Source organism: Bombina bombina, chromosome 3, assembly GCF_027579735.1.
Source record: "Bombina bombina isolate aBomBom1 chromosome 3, aBomBom1.pri, whole genome shotgun sequence".
In the NCBI taxonomy this organism is placed as follows: Eukaryota; Metazoa; Chordata; class Amphibia; order Anura; family Bombinatoridae; genus Bombina; species Bombina bombina.
Genome location: NC_069501.1, coordinates 1132147988 through 1132175786, shown reverse-complemented (window position 1 = coordinate 1132175786; position 27799 = coordinate 1132147988). Strand labels below are relative to the sequence as shown.

The 27799-nt window shown below is 40.0% G+C and overlaps 1 protein-coding gene across 1 annotated transcript in view; it reads right to left on the bottom strand.

Moving 5' to 3' along the window:
* Nucleotides 1-27799, bottom strand: part of MIPEP (mitochondrial intermediate peptidase) — a 506392-nt gene that overhangs the window by 402465 nt on the left and 76128 nt on the right. The window contains exons 6-9 of the mRNA XM_053708504.1: nucleotides 17448-17630; nucleotides 16118-16274; nucleotides 15188-15236; nucleotides 15043-15103 (exon numbers count right to left, since the gene is read on the bottom strand). Coding sequence (XP_053564479.1) covers nucleotides 15043-15103; nucleotides 15188-15236; nucleotides 16118-16274; nucleotides 17448-17630 — 450 coding nt within the window. The remainder of the gene's footprint in view (nucleotides 1-15042; nucleotides 15104-15187; nucleotides 15237-16117; nucleotides 16275-17447; nucleotides 17631-27799) is intronic.

Below are 27799 nucleotides of genomic sequence, written 5' to 3'. Positions count from 1 at the left end.
TGTTTGAAAGGACCCTGTATCAGAAGGTCCTGTTTCAGAGGTAGAGACCAAGGTGGACAGGATGACATGTCCACCAGATCTGCATACCAAGTCCTGCGTGGCCATGCAGGCGCTATTAGAATCACTGATGCTCTCTCCTGTTTGATTCTGGCAATCAATCGAGGAAGCATCGGGAAGGGTGGAAACACATAAGCCATCCTGAAGGTCCAAGGTGCTGTCAAGGCATCTATCAGGACCGCTCCCGGATCCCTGGATCTGGACCCATAACGAGGAAGCTTGGCGTTCTGTCGAGACGCCATGAGATCTATCTCTGGTTTGCCCCAATGCCGAAGTATTTGGGCAAAGACCTCCGGATGAAGTTCCCACTCCCCCGGATGAAAAGTCTGACGACTTAAAAAATCCGCCTCCCAGTTCTCCACTCCCGGGATGTGGATTGCTGACAGGTGGCAAGAGTGAGACTCTGCCCAGCGAATTATCTTTGATACTTCCATCATTGCTAGGGAGCTTCTTGTCCCTCCCTGATGGTTGATGTAGGCTACAGTCGTGATGTTGTCCGACTGAAACCTGATGAACCCCCGAGTTGTCAACTGGGGCCAAGCCAGAAGGGCATTGAGAACTGCTCTCAATTCCAGAATGTTTATTGGTAGGAGACTCTCCTCCTGATTCCATTGTCCCTGAGCCTTCAGAGAATTCCAGACAGCGCCCCAACCTAGTAGGCTGGCGTCTGTTGTTACTATTGTCCAGTCTGGCCTGCTGAATGGCAGATGTGGCCGAGAAAGCCACCATAGAAGAGAATTTCTGGTCTCTTGATCCAGATTCAGAGAAGGGGACAAGTCTGAGTAATCCCCATTCCACTGACTTAGCATGCACAATTGCAGCGGTCTGAGGTGTAGGCGTGCAAAGGGTACTATGTCCATTGCCGCTACCATTAAGCCGATTACCTCCATGCATTGAGCCACTGACGGGTGTTGAATGGAATGAAGGACACGGCATGCACTTTGAAGTTTTGTTAACCTGTCTTCTGTCAGGTAAATTTTCATTTCTACAGAATCTATAAGAGTCCCCAGGAAGGGAACTCTTGTGAGTGGAAAGAGAGAACTCATCTTTTCGTTCACCTTCCAACCATGCGACCTTAGAAATGCCAGTACTAACTCTGTATGAGACTTGGCAGTTTGAAAGCTTGAAGCTTGTATCAGAATGTCGTCTAGGTACGGAGCTACCGAAATTCCTCGCGGTCTTAGTACCGCCAGAAGAGCACCCAGAACCTTTGTGAAGATTCTTGGAGCCGTAGCCAATCCGAATGGAAGAGCTACAAACTGGTAATGCCTGTCTAGAAAGGCAAACCTTAGATACCGGTAATGATCTTTGTGGATCGGTATGTGAAGGTAAGCATCTTTTAAATCCACTGTGGTCATGTACTGACCCTTTTGGATCATGGGTAAAATTGTCCGAATAGTCTCCATTTTGAACGATGGAACTCTTAGGAATTTGTTTAGGATCTTTAAATCCAGGATTGGCCTGAAAGTTCCCTCTTTTTTGGGAACCACAAACAGATTTGAGTAAAACCCTTGTCCCTGTTCCGACCGTGGAACCGGATGGATTACTCCCATTAATAAAAGCTCTTGTACGCAGCGTAGAAACGCCTCTTTCTTTATTTGGTTTGTTGACAACCTTGACAGATGAAATCTCTCTCTTGGGGGAGAGTATTTGAAGTCCAGAAGGTATCCCTGAGATATTATCTCTAGCGCCCAGGGATCCTGGACATCTCTTGCCCAAGCCTGGGCGAAGAGAGAAAGTCTGCCCCCCACTAGATCCGTTCCCGGATCGGGGGCCCTCAATTCATGCTGTCTTAGGGGCAGCAGCAGGTTTCCTGGCCTGCTTGCCCTTGTTCCAGGACTGGTTAGGTCTCCAGCCTTGTCTGTAGCGAGCAACAGCTCCTTCCTGTTTTGGAGCAGAGGAAGTTGATGCTGCTCCTGCTTTGAAATTACGAAAGGAACGAAAATTAGACTGTCTAGCCTTAGGTTTGGCTCTGTCTTGAGGCAGGGCATGGCCTTTACCTCCTGTAATGTCAGCGATAATTTCTTTCAATCCGGGCCCGAATAAGGTCTGCCCTTTGAAAGGTATATTAAGTAATTTAGATTTAGAAGTAACGTCAGCTGACCAGGATTTTAGCCACAGTGCTCTGCGCGCCTGAATGGCGAATCCGGAATTCTTAGCCGTAAGCTTAGTTAAATGTACTACGGCATCTGAAATAAATGAGTTAGCTAACTTAGAGCTTTAAGCTTGTGTGTAATCTCATCTAAAGGAGCTGATTCAAGTGTCTCTTCCAGAGACTCAAACCAAAATGCTGCTGCAGCCGTGACAGGCGCAATGCATGCAAGGGGTTGCAATATAAAACCTTGTTGAACAAACATTTTCTTAAGGTAACCCTCTAACTTTTTATCCATTGGATCTGAAAAGGCACAGCTATCCTCCACCGGGATAGTGGTACGCTTAGCTAAAGTAGAAACTGCTCCCTCCACCTTAGGGACCGTTTGCCATAAGTCCCGTGTGGTGGTGTCTATTGGAAACATCTTTCTAAATATCGGAGGGGGTGAGAACGGCACACCGGGTCTATCCCACTCCTTAGTAACAATTTCAGTAAGTCTCTTAGGTATAGGAAAAACGTCAGTACTCGACGGTACCGCAAAATATTTATCCAACCTACACATCTTCTCTGGTATTGCAACTGTGTTACAATCATTCAGAGCCGCTAACACCTCCCCTAATAATACACGGAGGTTTTCCAGCTTAAATTTAAAATTTGAAATATCTGAATCCAATCTGTTTGGATCAGAACCGTCAGCCGGAGAATGAAGCTCTCCGTCCTCATGTTCTGCAAGTTGTGACGCAGTATCTGACATGGCCCTAACATTATCAGCGCACTCTGTTCTCACCCCAGAGTGATCACGCTTACCTCTTAGTTCTGGTAATTTAGCCAAAACTTCAGTCATAACAGTAGCCATATCCTGTAATGTGATTTGTAATGGCCGCCCAGATGTACTCGGCGCCACAATATCACGCACCTCCCGAGCGGGAGATGCAGGTACTGACACGTGAGGCGAGTTAGTCGGCATAACTCTCCCCTCGTTGTTTGGTGAAATGTGTTCAATTTGTACAGATTGACTTTTATTTAAAGTAGCATCAATGCAGTTAGTACATAAATTTCTATTGGGCTCCACTTTGGCATTAGCACATATAGCACAGATGTCTTCCTCTGAATCAGACATGTTTAACACACTAGCAAATAAACTAGCAACTTGGAAATACTTTTCAAGTAATTTACTATAATATGAAAACATACTGTGCCTATAAGAAGCACAGAAAGAGTTATGACAGTTGAAAGTTAATAAACTGAAAAGTTATAGCATCAAATCTTTGTAAAAAACACAATTTTAGCAAAGGCTTGTTCCCATTAGCAAAGGATAACTAACCCTGATAGCAGAAAAAAAGTTACAGAAATAAACGTTTTTTATCACAGTCAACTACAATCTCACAGCTCTGCTGTGAATGATTACCTCCCTCAAAACAAGTTTTGAAGACCCCTGAGTTCTGTAGAGATGAACCGGATCATGCAGGAAATACAATGAGCTTCTGACTGAATTTTTTGATGCGTAGCAAAAGCGCCAAAAAAGGCCCCTCCCCCTCACACACAACAGTGAGAGAGATCAGTAAACTGTCATAAATTAAATAAAACAACTGCCAAGTGGAAAAAATAGTGCCCAAAATATTTTATTCACCCAGTACCTCAGAAAATGAAACGATTTTACATGCCAGCAAAAAACGTTTAACATAAATTAAGTGTTATTAAAAAGCCTGTTGCTAGTCCCTGCAAATTAGGCTAAAGTCTTATGCACACAGTATAATTCCAGTGAAGTGCCATTCCCCAGAATACTGAAGTGTAAAATATACATACATGACAGCCTGATACCAGTTGCTGCTACTGCATTTAAGGCTGAGTTTACATTATATCGGTATGGCAGAATTTTCTCATCAATTCCATTGTCAGAAAATAATAAGCTGCTACATACCTCTTTGCAGATTAATCTGCCCGCTGTCCCCTGATCTGAAGTTTACCTCTCCTCAGATGGCCGAGAAACAGCAATATGATCTTAACTACACCGGCTAAAATAATAGTAAAAACTCAGGTAGATTCTTCTTCAAATTCTACCAGAGAAGGAATAACACACTCCGGTGCTATTATAAAATAACAAACTTTTGATTGAAGGTATAAAACTAAGTATAATCACCATAGTCCTCTCACACATCCTATCTATTCGTTGGGTGCAAGAGAATGACTGGAGGTGACGTAGAGGGGAGGAGCTATATGGCAGCTCTGCTGGGTGAATCCTCTTGCACTTCCTGTTGGGGAGGAGTAATATCCCAGAAGTAATGATGACCAGTGGACTGACCACACTTAACAGGAGAAATATATATTTATATGCATTATCCCAAAATAATGAAACTGACAGTCTGAATGAAGGAATACTGATTATCCTGAATCATGGCAAATATAAGTTTAAACACATATATTTAGAACTTTACATATAAAGTGCCCAACTATAGCTTAGAGTGTCACAAAAAATAAGATTTACTTACCCCAGGAAACTCATCTACATATAGTAGATAGCCAAACCAGTACTGAAACGAGAATCAGTAGAGGTAATGGTATATAAGAGTATATCGTCGATCTGAAAAGGGAGGTAGGAGAAGAAATCTCTACGACCGATAACAGAGAACCTATGAAATAGATCCCCTAGAGGAAGACCATTGTATTCAAATAGGCAATACTCTCTTCACATCCCTCTGACATTCACTGCACACTGAGAGGAAAACCGGGCTCTAGCCTGCTGCGAAGCGCATATCAACGTAGAATCTAGCACAAACTTACTTCACCACCTCCATGGGAGGCAAAGTTTGTAAAACTGAATTCTGGGTGTGGTGAGGGGTGTATTTATAGGCATTTTAAGGTTTGGGAAACTTTGCCCCTCCTGGTAGGAATGTATATCCCATACGTCACTAGCTCATGGACTCTTGCTAATTACATGAAAGAAACATACATGGATCCAGGAGATATCTAAGACTTCTGCAAAGAGTTGAATCTTGCACCTCCAACCCACAACCACACATCTGCACCTATTACCAAACAGCTGAATACTCTACCTCATACAGCTTCCAAACCTCAAAGAACACAATGGCAAACAGCAACCCGTAAGAGACAGAAAAGTACTACAGCAAGTGCTTCAGAAAATGGGTGAGATTGATCCAATATTTTTGTGAACCCTAACCTTTTCATGATTTCTAAGAGTCCCTGTTCCTAATTTATTGTTACTAGTTTTGTGTTTAATAATATTGTAGCAATATGCCTTCTAAAAAAATTTTTTAGATAGATTTATCAATGTGCCTTCACGGACTTATGATCTACCAAAATCTGGTGCTCCACTAGCCCCCTTTTAGGAACTCTAAGTTATCTATATGAATTGTAACATTAGGTTACGAATTCTATATTCTATCGCAATCCTTGCTATTTCAAGCAGGGACTATCTTTTAGTTCATTTTTTGTTCAAAAATTTTCTACTTGTCATTACTATGTTTGATGTTATCTTGTTTTATTATGCATTATTATTCCATGTAACACCTCTATGCAAAACATACAACCTGAACAGTATCCTTGACCGTGACTTATTAATGAGATACCTTCCAAACTCACTCCATAATACATTGACATAATGACTCAAAAGACTCCTGACCAGTTGTTTACCTTACTCACAATCAATGCCAAGGGCCTAAATTCCCCCTTTAAAAGGTCCAAAGCGTTCCATGACCTACACCATAAAAATGGCAGCATACTGTTTCTGCAGGAAACCCATTTCAAACAAGGTAGTGAACCTAGATACTTTTCTTCACATTATCCAAATCATTTTCATAGCAGTAACACTAAAAAAAAATCAACGGAGTTAGTATACTCTTACACAAATCAATCCCATTTGAACTTATACACAAAGACCAAGATGAGGAAGGGAGGTATTTGGGCTTATACGGCCTATTATTTGGGAAACCAATAACACTTGTAAACATCTACGCTCCAAACACGAACCAAGCCTCTTTCTTCCAGCATATTACTAATTCCATACTAATGTATCTAAAGGGCCCGCTGTTACTGGCGGGGGACTTTAACCTCCCACTAGACCCAAAAATGGATAGTTCCAACCAAACCCTGAAACTTCCGGGCACTACTCTACACTCGGTTTGGAATAACCTATCACTACTCACCCTACATGACACTTGGCGGCATCTAAACCCACAGAAATGTGATTACACGTTTTTTTCTAACCCAAAAAAATCCTACTCCAGACTCTATTACATCATGGCCGACAACCTATCCTTATTAAATCTACGCCATTCTCTTATTATTCCTACTAGTTGGACAGACCACTCAGCTGTTAGTAGCTCCTTTTTCTGGCCCTCGATCCCAATACGTCCTTTTCTATGGAGGCTTGATGAATTGCTGTTGTCAGACCCCTTAATATCTTCAGAAATAGAAAAAGACCCCCAGGAATACTTTAATATCAACTCCCCTAGTGTATCCAACCCGATTATTATGTGGGAAGCACATAAATGTGTTATCAGAGGGATATTAATTAAGCATAAGGCCATTAAAAACAAACAAACCACGCTCTCACGCTCTCACAAGAAATAAACAAACTAGACTACACTCACAAACGTCACCCCACAGACTTAGATATTTTAAATAAGTTAAACGCGGCTAGACTCCAACTTAATGACCTCCTAGATATTAAAGCTCAGAATACTGCCTTTCTCTTGCGCCAAAAATACTTTACACAAGGGAACAAACCGGGAAAACTCTTGGCTAGAGCTCTTAAAAGTAAGCAATCCTCTACCTATGTACAGTCCTTAAAGGTTAATGCATCCTCAAAAACCACAAACTCTAAAATAATAGCCAATGAGTTTCGTAATTATTATAATAAACTTTATAATCTATGTCCTTCCCGTCCCATTGAGGAACACGCTCAAAAATGCAAAAAAAAATTAGACCAACTTCAACAAGTCCATCCTAAACACATCCAGCTCCTAAGCCAAGCCATCACTTCTCAGGAGTTATACATCGCTATTCAGTCACTTAAGAATGGTAAAAGCCCTGGGCCGGATGGCTTTCGTAATCTCTATTACAAAACTTAAAAAAACAATTCTCTTTCCTCACCTTTTACAACTCTTCAATTCCATAGGCCCAGAACATCCATTCCCACCAAGCATGCTGGAGGCACTTATTACAGTCCTGCCCAATCCGGGTAAACCAACAGATACACCATCAAACTTTAGACCTATATCTTTGCTGAATGTAGATCTCAAGATCTATTCCAAGATCCTGGCCAATCGACTGAATTTATCACTTCCATATCTGATTCACAATGACCAAACAGGGTTTGTCCCGCAAAGAGAAGCCAAGGACAATACAATACAATATTCCAACCCTTTTTATCTCTACAGATACCGAAAAGGCGTTTGATCGGTTGGATCGGACGATTTTGACATGCACCTTACACAAATTTGGCTTACCAAAAGATTTTATATCTAAAATTACTGCACTATATACTGTCCCTACAGCCAAAATCAAGGTCAATGGCCTCTTGTCAGATAGTACCCGTCAAGGTTGCCCTCTTTCTCCCTTACTATTTGTTTTGTCTATGGAAGTTCTGGCTGCTATTTTACGCTCCTCAAATTTAGTGGAAGGTATTAAAATCGAAACTTCAGAGTACAAACTGGCCCTATTTGCAGACGACCTCCTTATGACGCTCACAAATCCTGTAAGATCCCTCAAGGCGGCTCACTCAATTATCAAGGACTATGGGGACTTGTCTAATTTTTCTATAAATTATGAGAAGTCAGTCATTCTACCAGTTCACGTCACTCAGACAAACTTAATACACCTCCAATATATTGCCCCATTTACATTCAATACTCAATCCTTTAAATACTTAGGCATATATCTATCCCCAACTCAAGAGGAGTTAATCAAACTCAACTATGACTCACTAACATCACATATACTCTCAAACACTGAGACTTGGTCCCCTAAAACTATATCCTGGTTGGGTAGAATAGGAGCAGCTAAAATGACATTACTCCCTAAGATTTGATATATTTTACAGACTGTACCCATCCCCCTCCCAAAATCCATGATCCCAAAACTCCAATCAATCATTAACGCTTATATTTGGAAAGCCAAACCACCAAGAATTGCCAAATCAACCCTATACAGAAACACCACCCAGGGAGGCTTAGGGGTCCCAAACATAAGGGAATACAGAAACGCCATATTTCTTTCAAGAATTATAGATTGGTGCTCGTTTGAAGAGCATCATCATAAACAATGGGTTAAACTTGAGCATGATCTCTCCGGTTGTACCCAATTGGGCTCTATGTGTTGGACTGATATATATCGATCCAAGACCAAATACCTTAATAACCCAATCATACATGAGACTTTTAATACATGGATAGAGATAGTTAAAACACACCCTAATTTGTCCTCAATACCCTCCCCACTGACACCTATACTACAGAATGATAACTTTCCACCGGGACTCACTTTCACCCCCACAGGTACCAAGGACATTCATCTTCTGTTACCAGCCTATGTATTGACAGAAGGTGGTAATTTACTACCTAGACATTCCATGGAATCCTTGGGCAATGGATTTTTCAGTATTTGTTTCGGTACCTCCAACTTAGCCACTACTTTCAGTCCTCACATAAATCCCACCTAAATAGGCAGCGAACACAATTTGAGATACTGTGCAGTTCTTCCTCTTCTAACTTTCACACAATTTCTCGTACATATAAACTATTGACTACACCAATTGAAACCGATTTACCAACATTTACTAAAGCTTGGAATAGAGACTTACCATGTTTAATCCCAATTACAGAATGGCATTCAATTTTCACAGCGGTGAAACGGTCGGCACATTCGACTAAACTTATAGAAACCAACATGAGACAGTGTAGGGAAGAGGGCACGCTATTCCATATTTGGTGGGCCTGTCCTAAAATTCAAGCATTTTGGACATCTATTATACCATATATACAAAACACCATTGGCACTTTGATGCCTCACGACCCGACTATCTACCTGTTCCACAAATACCCCAAACTTAACTCACAACTACACTATAAACTACTACAAATAATGATTAACAGTGGAAATCAACTAATTCCAAGACTGTGGAAAAAAGAATCAAATTCCCACCCTAGCTCAGTGGATACAAGAGATACAACTCAATCTCAAGCTGGAAAGATATCACTATCTTTTAATAAACAAATTAGACATTCAGGCAGAGATATTGTTTCTGTGGGATTCTAGACCCACTTAGGGCCCTACCATGACTCCTTTGTATACACTAATCAATTACATACAGACTACTCAAGACGAATTCCTCTACTTTCCTAAGACGACGTTGTGTTCTATGGGTTGTCACAGACTTTCACATTCCAGGCTTAGATGTTAATACTCCTTAATGTCATATTGCGTTGATACCAGATGTATTTGTTTAGATGAAAACACACAGATACATGTAAGCTTCGACCAAGAATTAATGGACACACATGGAAATTATAACTGTTCAATGCTTACTGTTACTAGTTTACTTTGGTTATTTTGTTACAAAAAAGAAGGAAAAATTGTGAAAATGCAAGGCCCTCAATGTTGGGAACTTTACTGGTTCATCTTTCAAAGGGGTTCTACAGTTTGGACTCTATTGAACTCCTTATGAACTCACTTATCTGAGATATGTATGGACTCTATATTTAACACGAGGCCTAAGCCTTTAATCTTTGTTTTGCAAATGATCATCGTATTTTTTTGACACATGTATGTTTTAAACAGAAATAAACAATTTTTCCTTAAAAATTTAGTACAGAAAAAACGTTACTGTCTTTTTAAATTTAAAAAGCAACCCTTTTTTTTTATTTTAGTTTGTTTTTCGTTATCGACATAATATAAGTCAATTACGTTTTCAGGTGATAGACCAGATAGATAAACCAAGGAGAGGAGGTGACAGAGAACATATATTAAAAAGGAAAGAAATGTTCTGGATAAATAAGTTAATCACTTTAGAACCCAATGGTCTCAATAAAGATTTTGATTGGTCACTATTTTTATAATATAAAAGATGTCTGCAAAGGTTCAATTTGTTTAGCTATATCTGTTGTGTTTTGATTTTGATTTTAGTGGTATGTATAGGTTTTTTATTTTATAATTTTAAAGGATTATTTTAATGCATACATGTGATAAATACAAAAAAAGATAGAAAGGAAACAAAACTTTTTTTGTGATATTAAACACATGTAATTTTAGCATAAGATCACAAGATGGCAATATTGCTTTTTGTCAGGTATAAAAGGCACACCTGTACATAGGTAATTAGACATGACTAAGAAACAGTGTGTGGTTTGAAACGTTGTTGAGTTTCTTTATGGACCCTATGAAAAGGAAATAAAGGTCTTTTAATTGCATCCTGGAGGCTGGAAATCTACTTATTTGAATACTATATTGGGACTTGGCTAGTCCTGCTCCATGCCCCAGGACAAGAAATACATAGGTGCCGTCTCCCATACCACTATTTGAAAGCCTCTGAATCAAACCATCAGAGCCTGTACCTACAACACTTAAGAAAAACAGATCTGGAGCGCAGTTGTAGCGCTCTCCGGATCTGCCTAACTCTGTACAAAGACATACCTGGAGCGCAGCTGTAAAGCTGTCCAGATCTGTCTAACTCTGTATAAAAACAGATCTGGAGCGCAGCTGTAGCGCTTGTCCAGACTGAAAGAATAAGGACAAAGATAGAAATAAATGAAGACATTACTCTCCGATACTGAAATTGCTTATGAGAGCGCAGCCTAACATGGCCTTAATCATAGTGCTGCCCCTCGCGGGCATGATACAACTCGGGCTCCCGGTCCTACCAAGGTAACATTCAGTAATAGACCCTAGTGCAGCTCAGAAGAGCACCAAACATAGCCCCGCCCTTCATGGGCGTGAAACAACTCGGGCTCCCGGTCCCATCCATAAGCTAGAGACCCTAGTGCAGCTCCCAAGAGTGCCTAACATAGCCCCGCCCTACGTGTGCATGAAACAACTTGGGTTCCCAGTCCCATCTATAAAATATATAGATATAGACCCTAGTGCAGCTCCAAAGAGCGCCTAACATAGCCCCGCCCTTCATGGGCGTTACAGCAATGATCTCCCGGTCGCCATTATTATTTAGAAATAGGTCACTGGTAGCTATAGAACCACACTCTATTCATCTGGGGGCAAATTTTGACACAGTTTATTGTCCTGTGACCCAAGCAAACACATCTTCTGAGACCCTGTATCTTGCTCAGCCCAAGTGAATAAGTTTGTCATTGAATTGCGTACATGTTCATCCCAATATGTGAGTGACCATCCCCTGTTCTGTAAACAGCTGCTGTATGCTGCAACAGGAACAATGTCAGTATTGCAAACTCCCGGTCGGCATGTTGGAATTATACCACCGCCGAGAGTGCTGTGACAAGTGAAGTAAGTGTGCTGTCTATATGTCCCAAACTTAAATGAGAATGCATACTAAATAAAGAGCCCATATCTTACCCTAAGGGCTGCCCAATTACAACGTGAGAGGCCAATTCCTTCTAAGTCCTTCTTTCTTCTAAGCCCAGAAATAAAAAATGGCACTTACCTCACAATCTGCCGACAGCAAAGGCAGCACCCAGGTGTGTGAAGTCCTACTGCTCACATGGACCTGTAGATTACAGGAAAAATACTGAGTAAAATCCCTCAGATTTTTTCCAGGATAGGGCAGCAACAGTATATGGGAGGCGCAGTGAGAATTATGTCCCACAAGTTCCCATTGCTTTAAAGCCACCAAATGCTCTACGCTAGAGACTTATCTGGACTACGGCTACACCCCAGAACAAAGTAGCACTCTCTGGCACTACTTTTAAAATAATAAACTCTTGATTGAAGAATCTAATCTAACACCTCACTTTGCCTCTTCCTATCACTAACACAGGCAAAGAGAATGACTGGAGTGGGAGGGAAGGGAGGAGCTATATATACAGCTCTGCTGTGGTGCTCTTTGCCTCCTCCTGCTGACCAGGAGGCGTAATCCCACAAGTAAGGATGAAATCCGTGGACTCATCGTGTCTTTAAAAAGAAACATAAATTATGCTTACCTGATGATTTTCAAAAAGATAGACGGGTAGTACCTGAGAGTCAAAGACCATGGTATGACAAGGGGCAGACTTTATCTTGAACAGACGATAGTCTCCAGAGATCCCTGCAGGATGGATCTCCCATTTACATCTTTGAATGGAACATCAACGGGAGCCTCGCAGCTCCTGGTAGAACGGCAGGGAGACCCCTGCACTCCACGCACTAGAGCAAACGAAACACTGATAAAAAGGACACGTCCACTCTTCCATGACAAATGACCCAACCCAAGACGGGAGGGAAGGAAACCTCGCCACCACAAAAAGAATGCTACTAGGCTACAAGAGTCGTCATCTGGAGATACTGCAAGTGAAGACGCAAACGTCCACTAATCAGATACTAAACCTCCGGAAATCAATCACATTACCAGACTTCCAAATGAATGGAAAAACACTGTTCCGAGTCCTCAGGGAACCTATAAACCACAATATCATCTAAAAAAGTTGGTCACGTATCTCAAGCAATATTGCCAGCAAAAACCAACCTATATCGGCACACACAACCCTCCGATCCGAGTCCGGAGTCCATAACACTAGGCCTTATTATTATTTTTTTATTTTTTTTATTTTTTTGGTAAAGCCAATCAGCACCACGAGGGCGACATGAACCCAAGAACAGCAGATAGCACCCGACCAGTACCTGCCTGATATAAGAGCATTTCAGAATCTGTCTAAGGTCCAAGAAAAAGCAACCCGAAGACTCGATAATATGAAATAGAAAACATAACCTCGGACTTAACCAAAGTGCGCAACTTCCGAGGAAGTGCCCATGCGACCGCAAAATCGCAAGTATTGGTTCCAGAGAAAGAATGTTCTCAAAACGAAAGTTATATCAGTCATGAGCTTTATACAAATATATCAAATACATCCTATCTGGATCTATAATAAAAGTAAGGCAGCACCCATGGGTGAACGCCCAAGGGAAAAAAGGGTACGCCCAACCAGACCAGCCGATCAAAAGGCCCCCTTCACCCAAGCTCAGAACTGGAACATACATAAAATAAAGAAAAACAGAGACGATAAGGAGATTAGCTTCATCCCCAAAACGTCTATCCAGGTTGCCATTCAGCATCTAAGGCCTCGAATCCCTCGGCCCACTAGGACTGGGATCCTCTAGCAACGCCAAAATATGTCTTAGTAGGACACAAAGACATGCCAACCTATAAAGGCAAAATGATCCCTTGCCGGATCGACAAACGACTCTAGCCCCAAGGTTGGGGCCCCTGAAGCTTCAGAGGCCCCCCGCTTCCCCAGGAGGCCGAACTGAATCAGGAAATCCTCCTTCCAGCGGGCCCTGGTGGACAGAACACAGACAGTATCTTAAAAATATTTCACTTGGGAGATACAAATGAGCCAAGGGCACAGATATGGCAATGCGGAACTGTGCCGTAACCTCTGGAGGAAACCGGCCACCTTCCGGAGGAGTAAAAACCAAAGGGACACCTGCTTGCGTAGCAAAGGAAGTTTCTGGGACAAGCGCCTCGCAGGACCTAGCATCCTCGGGGGCTGACGGCTCAACGCACTCTGAGGACCCTGAATCAGGAGAAGAGAGTACTCTGGAATGGCAATCGGAACATAACTGATGGGCATGGATAACCCGGGCCATTTCATATTCATCACAAGACACATTCTCCGCATCGGAGACATTCGTGTCTAAAAAGTCAGAATCCTCCATCACGGAATTACAAAAATGACAAACGGTAACTGACACCTTCTTTACACCCCCAATGGCTGGGGCACTCACTACCTCCTCTGTACCAGACAACCTACGAGCAGACTCTCTCTGTCGCCACATGGTCAGCATACGGTGAAAAACAACATAACCGCACCCGGTCACAAGGTGCACCGTGCAAGTCATAAAATAGCGTGCAAATCTAAAGATCACTCCAAATGACGATAAGGCCGTTAATGTTCTGAAAAGCCATGAGCCGAAAGTATTACTACACCTCAGCAGATAGAACCACATAACAAACATGATTAAAGTCCCCCCTGTTAAATAACCCCCCTTAGGGGATATTATCCCATGATTCCTTATCTTAAGATAAAAGGAGTCCCACTGGGACCCTACCTTTACGTTAACATCACATTCACATAATGAAGAAAAATGAAACAATCTTACCGGAACCTACACCGTGGAACAGGAACACAGCCCTTTAAGTGTGACAGATAGTAGCCTCGCTTCTGACATGAACTTGAATGAACAAAGGCAGGCAGCGAAACTGGTCAACGCTGATTGCAAAGGAGCTGTAAATAAGAGTCGGGATGGTTTTGCAGAAAAACTCTCCCTGCATCTCTGGACTCTAACCTTCATCCATGCTCTCACTGAGAGGCCAACAGGACTACTTAAAACTCCAGTCCCATTTCGAAGAGTACTAACCTCCATAAGCGACTTAACTCGAACTTCTGACACTTCCCTGCCAACCTCTTGTGACGAAAGGCAAAGAATTACTGGGGGATGAGGGAGGTGGGGGAGCTATTTGAAGCCTTTTGCTGGGGTGTCTTTGCCTCCTCCAGGTGGCCTGGTTCTGAATTCCCAAAAGTAATGAATGCAGCTGTGGACTCTTCCTGTTTAAGAAGAAAATACTTTTTTACAAGCAAAAATTGTTGGCACACCTCTGTGCTACGGAAATCATTTAAGAAACACTGTGCTAGCACACATAACAGAAACTGATCAACTTGCAAAAAACAAATACAAATATACCATTATAATTTTAAGATCAAAATATATCTTACTGGATTCATAGGGTTTAGCTTCATTTTCATTCCAGCCATCATTTCAAAATCTTTTAATGTTCTGAAAAAAATAAAAATGTAGTATCACCAGTAAGCTATTTAACATGCAACATAAACAAGAGAACATTTGAAGTTCTTGACTCACCGATCAAACAGTCTACTAGATAGCTTTTCAAGGAACATCATCACAGTCTCTGAAAGCAAAAATAAACATAATATAAATATATGGAAAGAAACACAACATGGAAATTTTTCAAAATTGACTCCCCCATTCTGAATTCACATACACCCATTTCATAGTCTTCAAAGCTGCGTATTGGGTAAATAATGTTTAGTTTAGTAAGTGTCTGTAGAGATCGCTTTGGCAAGTGTAGAACACTAGTGCTTTAGACCAGGGTTCTTCAAACCACGGGTCATGAACCATTACTGGGCTGCAACACCAGGTTTACTGAGTCATGACGTGTGTGTGCTGTAGGAGAGCATGTTTGGCGGGTGTGTGCTGTAGGAGTGTGTGTGTGTGAGTGTTATATAAGTGTGTGTGTGTGTGTGTGGTGTACATGTTGTATGACAGTGTGTGGTGTATATGTGCTAAATATGAGTGTGTGCGTTGTAGAAGAGTGTTTGGTGTGTGCATGTTGTATGACACTGTGCAGTGTGTGTATGTTGTATAACAGTGTTTGGTGTGTGTGTTATATAGGAGTATGTGTAGTGTGTGAGTTGTATGAGACACACACACACCACATACTCTCATATAACACACACACACATGAGTGTGTGTTGTAAGAGTGTGTAGTGTGGTGTGTGATGTATGAGAGGGTGTGTTTGACAACAATTAGTAATAAAGTACACACAAATTTTTAGTCACTTTGCTGAAAATTTCAGCTATCTTGTTGTAAATTTTCCGACCAAGTATAAAAATAGGGTTGCAATAATATGTGGAATCATTGCACTGGGGCTTGGGAAAAAAATGTTTCAAGCAGTCTAATGCAGCTAAACAAAACAATTTTTAATTGTGATTTTTTTCCAAATTAATATAAAAAATAATTAAAGTGTCTCAACATTTGTCTAATTTTACCTGGAGTTTTGGCCATCGTCCCAAGTAACGCTCTGTGGCCAAAAGTGGGGTAACCAACCAGCTGTGCCAACAAATTCCTACTGTAAAGTAGTTGATCCAAATATTTCATTTGGTTCGCATTTGGATAAAGGAAAATCTTATAAGCCGCTTCTCTTACCTAACAGAGTTTAGAAAACACAATCGTAAGCTATTATTTAATACCATACAACAATGTTTAGATATTTATTTTTATTTTGGCATATTATTTTTAGATGGTATATAAAAAATAGGATTCCCTACAGGAGAGCGCCTACCGATACTACAAATATAAACTACAATAGTTAAAGATTATTTTAAAAATAATACACAAAGTGCTATAAACCTTAATATGTGATAGCAGATGTGGATCGTATAAGAAAGCAGCTTTTAATTTTTAGATGGTAAATTGAATAAACAAAGCAACATGCAGCAATATTTTGTCTTACAGCAAAGTTAGCTAGTTTGATATGGTGTCTGTTAAAACTAGGAAGACCAATTACAATACTCTGAATCATAAGAACATAGTGCCAAAAAAAAAAATTACCATGGGAAGCTAAAGTGGTGTATTTTATTTCACTATACATTTTCTCTTTTTCAATGTGCTCCCAATGATCTAATTTACCTGTTGGGGATTAGTAAATTATTTACAAATATCTCCTTTATCTTTATTGTTTCATTTGAAATGACTGCTTTTGCTTATGAAACCTCCGCCTACATTGATAAATATGAATACAGCAGTATTACCTACACAAGCTGCTATGTAAGCAAAAAGGTAACGGCAACATTTGGGAGGTTGGTTTTTGCTGTTACCTTTTGAAGTGTGTTCCTAGTGCTTAGAGTGCAATTAATTTATAATCTACCTGCCTGTGACTTGTTATACCAGCTGCATAGAATGTCAGTATTGGCCTGTGTGTGCATAGAAACTGATAAGATAAGGAGTTATGCTGTTTCTGCAGCCTCAACCCATATGAATATGTATTTTCTTGAGAGCAATGAGTTCATGTTGCAATAAGCAAAAACAGCCTTTTAAAATACAAAATAAATCTAAAGGAGTAGTTTTCTATAAATACAACGCCTGGTATAACAAGTCATTGAAAGCAGATTTGGTAAAAGCTATTTTACAATAGTGCCCCTTTAAGGAGTTTTTATTGGTTGCAAGTTAAGCTCAAACTGAAGGAAAGATGGTGTCGGAATAATGCGTACATTAAGCCTCGATGACAGTACAATAAGGTACACTTAATTCTCAATAGTCATAAATACAATCTTTATAGATTCTAATTTGTACACTCAACATTCTGTATATATTCCTTACCAAATCATCAGGTGAATCTGCATGTAAACCACTGATCTGTATATATTTTCCATTCCAGGAAAACTGAGAGCGTATATGTTCAGGTATCATGTCTTTATCAATTCTATTGGGTAGGCTGGTTCCCATGAGGAAGGCATTACTGAGGTCTGCAATGTTCATATTTAAGTTCACAGCCTTCTGACGCTGCATTTATAGAAAAAAGAATTTAGGGTGATTTAACATTTGTTTTTTTAAAAAAAAAAAAAAAAAGAATACATACACACACATTTAATTACTACAAGCCATTTTTAATAAATTAATCAGAACTTTAATAGCTACATAAGTTTATGCTTAATAGTAATGGAAGTAATATATTATTAAATACACTCATTCTAATTAATAATCAAAATGTTTACCAAGGAAAGAAAAATAACCTATTTTTTTCTGTCCCCTCAAAATAACTCAACACACAGCCATTAATGTCTAAACCGTTGGCAACAAAAGTGAGTACACCCCTAAGTGGAAATGTTCAAATTGGGCCCAATGTGTCAATATTTTGTGTGGCCAACAATTTTTTCCAGCACTGCCTTAACCCTCTTGGGCATGGAGTTCACCAGAGCTTCACAGGTGGCCACTGGAGTCCTCTTCCACTCCTCCATGACAACGCTGGTGGATGTTAGAGAACTTGTGCTCCCCCACCTTCCGTTTGAGGATGCCCACAGATGCTCAATAGGGTTTATGTCTGGAGACATGCTTGGCCAGTCCATCACCTTTACCCTCAGCTTCTTTAGCAAGGCAGTGGTTGTCTTGGAGGTGTGTTTGGGGTCGTTATGTTGGAATAATACCCTGTGGCCCAGTCTCCGAAGGGAGGGGATCATGCTCTGCTTCAGTATGTCACAGTACATTTTGGCATTCATGGTTCCGTCAATGAACTGTAGCTCCCCACTGCCGGCAGCACTCATGCAGGCCCAGACCATGACACTCCAACACACTTGTCTTTGTACTCCTCACCTGGTTGCCGCCACACACGCTTGACACCATCTGAACCAAATAAGTTTATCTTGGTCTCATCGGACCACAGGACATGGTTCCAGGAATCCATGTCCTTAGTCTGCTTGTCTTCAGCAAACTGTTTGCGGGCTTTCTTGTGCATCATCTTTAGAAGAGGCTTCCTTCTGGGACGACAGCCATGCAGACCAATTTGATGATGTGTGCGGCATATTGCCTGAGTGCTGACAAGCTGGCCCCCCACCCCTCCAACCTCTGCAGCAATGCTGGCAGCACTCATACGTCTATTTCCCAAAGACAACCTCTGGATATGACGCTGAGCACGTGCACTCAACTTCTTTGGTCGACTATGGCGAGGCCTGTTCTAAGTGGAACCTGTCCTGTGAAACCGCTGTATGGTTTTGCCCACCGTGCTGCAGCAGAGTTTCAGGGTCTTGGCAATCTTCTTATAGCCTAGGCCATCTTTATGTAGAGCAACAATTCTTTTTTTCAGATCCTCAGAGTTCTTTGCCATGAGGTGCCATGTTGAATGTCCAGTGACCAGTATGAGAGTGTGAGAGCGATAACACCAAATTTAACACACCTGTTCCCCATTCATACCCGAGACCTTGTAACACTAACAAGTCACATGACACCGGGGAGGGAAAATGGCTAATTGGGCCCAATTTGGACATTTCCACTTAGGGGTGTACTCACTTTTGTTGCCAACGGTTTAGACATTAATGGCTGTGTGTTGAGTTATTTTGAGGGGACAGCAAATTTACATTGTTATACAGGCTGCACACTCACTACTTTACATTGTAGCAAAGTGTCATTTCTTCAGTGCTGTCACATGAAAAGATATAATACAATATTTACAAAAATGTGAGGGGTCTACTAACTTTTTTGAGATATATATATATATATACACACACATACTATATACTGTATATTAATATACACACACACTATCTATATACATACACACTCATATACATACACACAATTTTATATATATATACACATATATATATATCTATATATATATACACACACACACACACACATATATATATGTATATACACACACATATATATATATATATATATACACACACACATATATATATATATATATATATATATATACACACATATATATATATATATATATATATATATACACACACATATATATATATATATATATATATATATATATATACACACACACATATATATATTATATATATATATATTTTATATATATATATACAGGTATACCCCGCTCATACAGCGGGTTAGGGACCGGAGCCCCGCTGTAAAGTGAAAACCGCCTTAAAGTGAAACAAGGCAGTTTTAGCTTTCTTTTCAGTGTTTAAAATCCTGAAAACATGTTTAAACTAACATATATTAGGGGTGCAATAGTGCTACGTTTAGTTTAACACTAGCACAGCAAGTATTCAATTAGTATTCAATAAATACTGTACCTGTAAAATTGTGACAATTACTGTAGAAAAATTTGCCAGACTATAGCACTGAGACACAGATTGCACTGTAATGCTATAAACAGAGTGAACTAAGCATAGAAAAATGGTGCCATTCAGTTTTCTAGCAATCTCACGATGATTACAGCACTGTTTCAAAATGCTTGGAGGTTGAACTTCAGCTCCACAAAGCGCTGTATTAGCGAATCGCTGTAAAGTGAAGCGCTGTAAAGTGAGGTATACCTGTATATATATATATATATATATACATACATACATACACACATACATACACACACAGTATCTCACAATTTGGGCCCAATTAGCCATTTTCCCTCACACATATACACACATAGGCTTTGCTGACAAAAACATGTATTCACTAGCTAAAGATAAATCTGTTTTTGCAGTAGAATATATATAGGTTTTGATGTCCTTTTATTCAGTAAGTAAAGAGATACCTGCATATGCAATAACACATTTTTACTTAACTTTAGTAACCACAAATTAATGCATTCTGTGAAATTATTTAGAATGGATTTATAAAACAACTCTATAAATGATATAGCTCCGTACATGACTAATGCTCTAATTCTACAAACTATATTTAAATCAAATACAGCTGCTGGTGTCTAAAAAAATAAATATTACCGCAACGGCAGCTGCATTAATTACCCTTACATGTTGATGGAAGCAGTTGTTGTTGAATTTGCCAACAGTTGTTCTAGTAACTACCTTGAAGTTATAAGAGCAATAAAGGCAGTCGGTTTCTTTGTGCAAGTGGTGACAAGGGCTACCACTGATGATTAGATTTTCTCCTGCAAACTGTACATGTGGACTCCGTTGACCTGATGTTTACAGCACATTCATTCCGTTTCAGTCTTTGGGATCTTTCGGTAATGGGGTTTGATTCTCGTTACAGCTTCTCCTGTTCTAGGCTTGGATTATATTAACCCTTTCTTTCATGTAATTAGCAAGAGTCCATGAGCTAGTGACGTATGGGATATACATTCCTACCAGGAGGGGCAAAGTTTCCCAAACCTCAAAATGCCTATAAATACACCCCTCACCACACCCACAAATCAGTTTTACAAACTTTGCCTCCTATGGAGGTGGTGAAGTAAGTTTGTGCTAGATTCTACGTTGATATGCGCTCCGCAGCAGGTTGGAGCCCGGTTTTCCTCTCAGCGTGCAGTGAATGTCAGAGGGATGTGAGGAGAGTATTGCCTGTTTGAATTCAATGATCTCCTTCTACGGGGTCTCTTACCTCCCTTTTCAGATCGACGATATACTCTTATATATATATATACCATTACCTCTGCTGATTTTCGTTTCAGTACTGGTTTGGCTTTCTACAAACATGTAGATGAGTGTCCTGGGGTAAGTAAGTCTTATTTTCTGTGACACTCTAAGCTATGGTTGGGCACTTTTTTTTAAAAAGTTCTAAATATATGTATTCAAACATTTATTTGCCTTGACTCAGGATGTTCAACATTCTTTATTTTCAGACAGTCAGTTTCATATTTGGGATAATGCATTTGAATCAATCATTTTTCTTACCTTAAAAATTTGACTTTTTTTCCCTGTGGGCTGTTAGGCTCGCGGGGGCTGAAAATGCTTCATTTTATTGCGTCATTCTTGGCGCAGACTTTTTTGGCGCAAAAAATCTTTTCTGTTTCCGGCGTCATACGTGTCGCCAGAAGTTGCGTCATTTTTTGACGTTCTTTTGCGCCAAAAATGTCGGCGTTCCGGATGTGGCGTCATTTTTGGCGCCAAAAGCATTTAGGCGCCAAATAATGTGGGCGTCTTATTTGGCGCTAAAAAAATATGGGCGTCGCTTTTGTCTCCACCTTATTTAAGTCTCATTTTTCATTGCTTCTGGTTGCTAGAAGCTTGTTCCTTGGCATTTTTTCCCATTCCTGAAACTGTCATTTAAGGAATTTGATCAATTTTGCTTTATATGTTGTTTTTTCTCTTACATATTGCAAGATGTCTCACGTTGCATCTGAGTCAGAAGATACTTCAGGAAAATCGCTGTCTGGTGCTGGAACTACCAAAGCTAAGTGTATCTGCTGTAAACTTTTGGTAGCTGTTCCTCCAGCTGTTGTTTGTATTAATTGTCATGACAAACTTGTTAATGCAGATAATATTTCCTTTAGTAAAGTACCATTACCTGTTGCAGTTCCATCAACATCTAATGTTCAGAGTGTTCCTGATAACATAAGAGATTTTGTTTCTGAATCCATCAAGAAGGCTATGTCTGTTATTCCTCCTTCTAGTAAACATAAAAAATCTTTTAAAACTTCTCTTTATACAGATGAATTTTTAAATGAACATCATCATTCTGATTCTAATGACTCTTCTGGTTCAGAGGATTCTGTCTCAGAGGTTGATGCTGATAAATCTTCATATTTATTTAAAATGGAATTTATTCGTTCTTTACTTAAAGAAGTACTAATTGCTTTAGAAATTGAGGATTCTGGTCCTCTTGATACTAAATCTAAACGTTTAGATAAGGTCTTTAAATCTCCTGTGGTTATTCCAGAAGTTTTTCCTGTTCCTGGTGCTATTTCTGAAGTAATTTCCAGAGAGTGGAATAATTTGGGTAATTCATTTACTCCTTCTAAACGTTTTAAGCAATTATATCCTGTGCCATCTGACAGATTAGATTTTTGGGACAAAATCCCTAAAGTTGATGGGGCTATTTCTACCCTTGCTAAACGTACTACTATTCCTACGGCAGATGGTACTTCGTTTAAGGATCCTTTAGATAGGAAAATTGAATCCTTTCTAAGAAAAGCTTATCTGTGTTCAGGTAATCTTCTTAGACCTGTTATATCATTGGCTGATGTTGCTGCAGCTTCAACTTTTTGGTTGGAAACTTTAGCGCAACAAGTAACAGATCATGATTCTCATAATATTATTATTCTTCTTCAACATGCTAATAATTTTATCTGTGATGCCATTTTTGATATTATCAGAGTTGATGTCAGGTTTATGTCTCTAGCTATTTTAGCTAGAAGAGCTTTATGGCTTAAAACTTGGAATGCTGATATGTCTTCTAAATCAACTCTACTTTCCCTTTCTTTCCAGGGTAACAAATTATTTGGTTCTCAGTTGGATTCTATTATCTCAACTGTTACTGGTGGGAAAGGAACTTTTTTACCACAGGATAAAAAATCTAAGGGTAAAAACAGGGCTAATAATCGTTTTCGTTCCTTTCGTTTCAACAAAGAACAAAAGCCTGATCCTTCTTCCTCAGGAGCAGTTTCAGTTTGGAAACCATCTCCAGTCTGGAATAAATCCAAGCCTTCTAGAAAAGCAAAGCCAGCTTCTAAGTCCACATGAAGGTGCAGCCCTCATTCCAGCTCAGCTGGTAGGGGGCAGGTTACGTTTTTTTCAAAGAAATTTGGATCAATTCTGTTCACAATCTTTGGATTCAGAACATCGTTTCAGAAGGGTACAGAATTGGTTTCAAGATAAGACCTCCTGCAAAGAGATTTTTTCGTTCCCGTGTCCCAGTAAATCCAGTGAAAGCTCAAGCATTTCTGAAATGTGTTTCAGATCTAGAGTTGGCTGGAGTAATTATGCCAGTTCCAGTTCTGGAACAGGGGCTGGGGTTTTATTCGAATCTCTTCATTGTACCAAAGAAGGAGAATTCCTTCAGACCAGTTCTGGATCTAAAAATATTGAATTGTTATGTAAGGATACCAACATTCAAAATGGTAACTGTAAGGACTATCTTGCCTTTTGTTCAGCAAGGGCATTATATGTCCACAATAGATTTACAGGATGCATATCTGCATATTCCGATTCATCCAGATCACTATCAGTTCCTGAGATTCTCTTTCCTGGACAAGCATTACCAGTTTGTGGCTCTGCCGTTTGGCCTAGCTACAGCTCCAAGAATTTTTACAAAGGTTCTCGGTGCCCTTCTGTCTGTAATCAGAGAACAGGGTATTGTGGTATTTCCTTATTTGGACGATATCTTGGTACTTGCTCAGTCTTTACATTTAGCAGAATCTCATACGAATCGACTTGTGTTGTTTCTTCAAGACCATGGTTGGAGGATCAATTCACTAAAAAGTTCATTGATTCCTCAGACAAGGGTAACCTTTCTGGGTTTCCAGATAGATTCAGTGTCCATGACTCTGTCTTTGACAGACAAGAGACGTCTAAAATTGATTTCAGCTTGTCAAAACCTTCAGTCACAATCATTCCCTTCGGTAGCCTTATGCATCGGACGCGATCCCCTTTGCTCGTTTTCACATGCGACCTCTCAGCTCTGTATGCTGAATCAATGGTGCAGGGATTACACAAAGATATCTCAATTAATATCTTTAAAACCGATTGTACGACACTCTCTGATGTGGTGGACAGATCACCATCGTTTAATTCAGGGGGCTTCTTTTGTTCTTCCGACCTGGACTGTAATTTCAACAGATGCAAGTCTTACAGGTTGGGGAGCTGTGTGGGGATCTCTGACGGCACAAGGAGTTTGGGAATCTCAGGAGGTGAGATTACCGATCAATATTTTGGAACTCCGTGCAATTTTCAGAGCTCTTCAGTCTTGGCCTCTTCTGAAGAGAGAATCGTTCATTTGTTTTCAGACAGACAATGTCACAACTGTGGCATACATCAATCATCAAGGAGGGACTCACAATCCTCTGGCTATGAAAGAAGTATCTCGAATTCTGGTTTGGGCGGAATCCAGCTCCTGTCTAATCTCTGCGGTTCATATCCCAGGTATAGACAATTGGGAAGCGGATTATCTCAGTCGCCAAACGTTGCATCCGGGCGAATGGTCTCTTCACCCAGAGGTATTTCTTCAGATTGTTCAAATGTGGGAACTTCCAGAAATAGATCTGATGGCGTCTCATCTAAACAAGAAACTTCCCAGGTATCTGTCCAGATCCCGGGATCCTCAGGCGGAGGCAGTGGATGCATTATCACTTCCTTGGAAGTATCATCCTGCCTATATCTTTCCGCCTCTAGTTCTTCTTCCAAGAGTAATCTCCAAGATTCTGAAGGAATGCTCGTTTGTTCTGCTGGTAGCTCCGGCATGGCCTCACAGGTTTTGGTATGCGGATCTTGTCTGGATGGCCTTTTGCCAACCGTGGACTCTTCCGTTAAGACCAGACCTTCTGTCGCAAGGTCCTCGTTTCCATCAGGATCTCAAATCCTTAAATTTAAAAGGTATGGAGATTGAACGCTTGATTCTTGGTCAAAGAGGTTTCTCTGACTCTGTGATTAATACTATGTTACAGGCTCGTAAATCTGTATCTAGAGAGATATATTATAGAGTCTGGAAGACTTATATTTCTTGGTGTCTTTCTCATCATTTTTCTTGGCATTCTTTTAGAATACCGAGAATTTTACAGTTTCTTCAGGATGGTTTAGATAAGGGTTTGTCCGCAAGTTCCTTGAAAGGACAAATCTCTGCTCTTTCTGTTCTTTTTCACAGAAAGATTGCTAATCTTCCTGATATTCATTGTTTTGTACAAGCTTTGGTTCGTATAAAACCTGTCATTAAGTCAATTTCTCCTCCTTGGAGTTTGAATTTGGTTCTGGGGGCTCTTCAAGCTCCTCCTTTTGAACCCATGCATTCATTGGACATTAAATTACTTTCTTGGAAAGTTTTGTTCCTTTTGGCCATCTCTTCTGCCAGAAGAGTCTCTGAATTATCTGCTCTTTCTTGTGAGTCTCCTTTTCTGATTTTTCATCAGGATAAGGCGGTGTTGCGAACTTCTTTTCAATTTTTACCTAAGGTTGTGAATTCCAACAACATTAGTAGAGAAATTGTGGTTCCTTCATTATGTCCTAATCCTAAGAATTCTAAGGAGAAATCGTTGCATTCTTTGGATGTTGTTAGAGCTTTGAAATATTATGTTGAAGCTACTAAATCTTTCCGAAAGACTTCTAGTCTATTTGTTATCTTTTCCGGTTCTAGAAAAGGCCAGAAAGCTTCTGCCATTTCTTTGGCATCTTGGTTGAAATCTTTAATTCATCATGCCTATGTTGAGTCGGGTAAAACTCCGCCTCAAAGGATTACAGCTCATTCTACTAGGTCAGTTTCTACTTCCTGGGCGTTTAGGAATGAAGCTTCGGTTGATCAGATTTGCAAAGCAGCAACTTGGTCTTCTTTGCATACTTTTACTAAATTCTACCATTTTGATGTGTTTTCTTCTTCTGAAGCAGTTTTTGGTAGAAAAGTACTTCAGGCAGCGGTTTCAGTTTGAATATTCTGCTTATGTTTTCATTAAACTTTATTTTGGGTGTGGATTATTTTCAGCAGGAATTGGCTGTCTTTATTTTATCCCTCCCTCTCTAGTGACTCTTGCGTGGAAAGATCCACATCTTGGGTAGTCATTATCCCATACGTCACTAGCTCATGGACTCTTGCTAATTACATGAAAGAAAACATAATTTATGTAAGAACTTACCTGATAAATTCATTTCTTTCATATTAGCAAGAGTCCATGAGGCCCACCCTTTTTGTGGTGGTAATGATTTTTTTGTATAAAGCACAATTATTCCAATTCCTTATTTTATATGCTTTTGCACTTTTTTCTTATCACCCCACTTCTTGGCTATTCGTTAAACTGATTTGTGGGTGTGGTGAGGGGTGTATTTATAGGCATTTTGAGGTTTGGGAAACTTTGCCCCTCCTGGTAGGAATGTATATCCCATACGTCACTAGCTCATGGACTCTTGCTAATATGAAAGAAATTAATTTATCAGGTAAGTTCTTACATAAATTATGTTTTTTGTCCTTTTCTGCGAGAATTACTTCTAGTTCAGATTTAGTTTGGACTTTCTGTTGGATATGTGATATTGCGCTACATTACATCTATTTTCCTATCGGAGATCTAGTGCCTTGCTAAAAGTATTTTTTTTTTAAATTTGCATAGCACATATAATCAATTAAAGTGATAGTAAACAATGTATATCTCGAAGGCGCCATCATAAAGATTATCATAAAAGTATCATTTTTTTTTTCTATTACTAACTCCAAACACTACTGTAGTACTTTTTTTTCCCCGCACGATCCACAAATCCTAAGTGAAGTCAGCTGCCTCGCTGTTTTCAATGAGTAACCACATCCAAAACACACGCATGCGTACTACCACTCTAGTTCTGTAACATCGAGTGATGTTTGTAACTGTGATGTCATTCACTAAGCTTACCACCGCTCAAATATGTGACATTTCAATAGATCAACCCACCATGAACGTCACAGATTAGAATACAAGAAAATGTTTAAAAATAATTTAAAACTGTAACTTCATTAACAATATGTGCAAACAACTAACCTGAGAACCCTGGTGAGTATGTTTATCTTGTTATTCTTCACTGTGATAGGTTAGGGCTAGCTACAAATAAGCTCCCACACTGTTCTAAGCAATCAATATGTAGTATGTAGCTTGTGCAATCAATTTGCAGTATTTTACATCATACTTAGGTTACAGAATTAAAGCTCCAGTGGGACAAATAATTCTTACAACAAAAGCAAACAAAATAATGTAAACTAGGCACAGTATAGGTACAATTAAAGGGACAGTCATGTCCAAAGTGCGTAATAATGTCACAGGCTGGGGAAAGGGTTATAAATGCCCATATCTTAGTCCCCAGACCACTTACAAGGACAAAAGACCCTTAATTTAAAAGTCTCGTGCCTCTGTAAGACGCAGGTGATCACTGTTAAAAAAATAAAATAAACCTTTGTAGCACAAAATGTTGTTTATTTTGAGGGTGAAGGTAGTTCTAACAGAACTCCTTTGTACCACTTTTTTGTGCTAGAGGGATAATGCAAGAGGGGTCACTTGTCCCCCCCTAAGAAGGGGAGGTCGGAGCTTGGCCATGCAGCATGATGGACGCTTGATAGAACAGCTCCTAGGC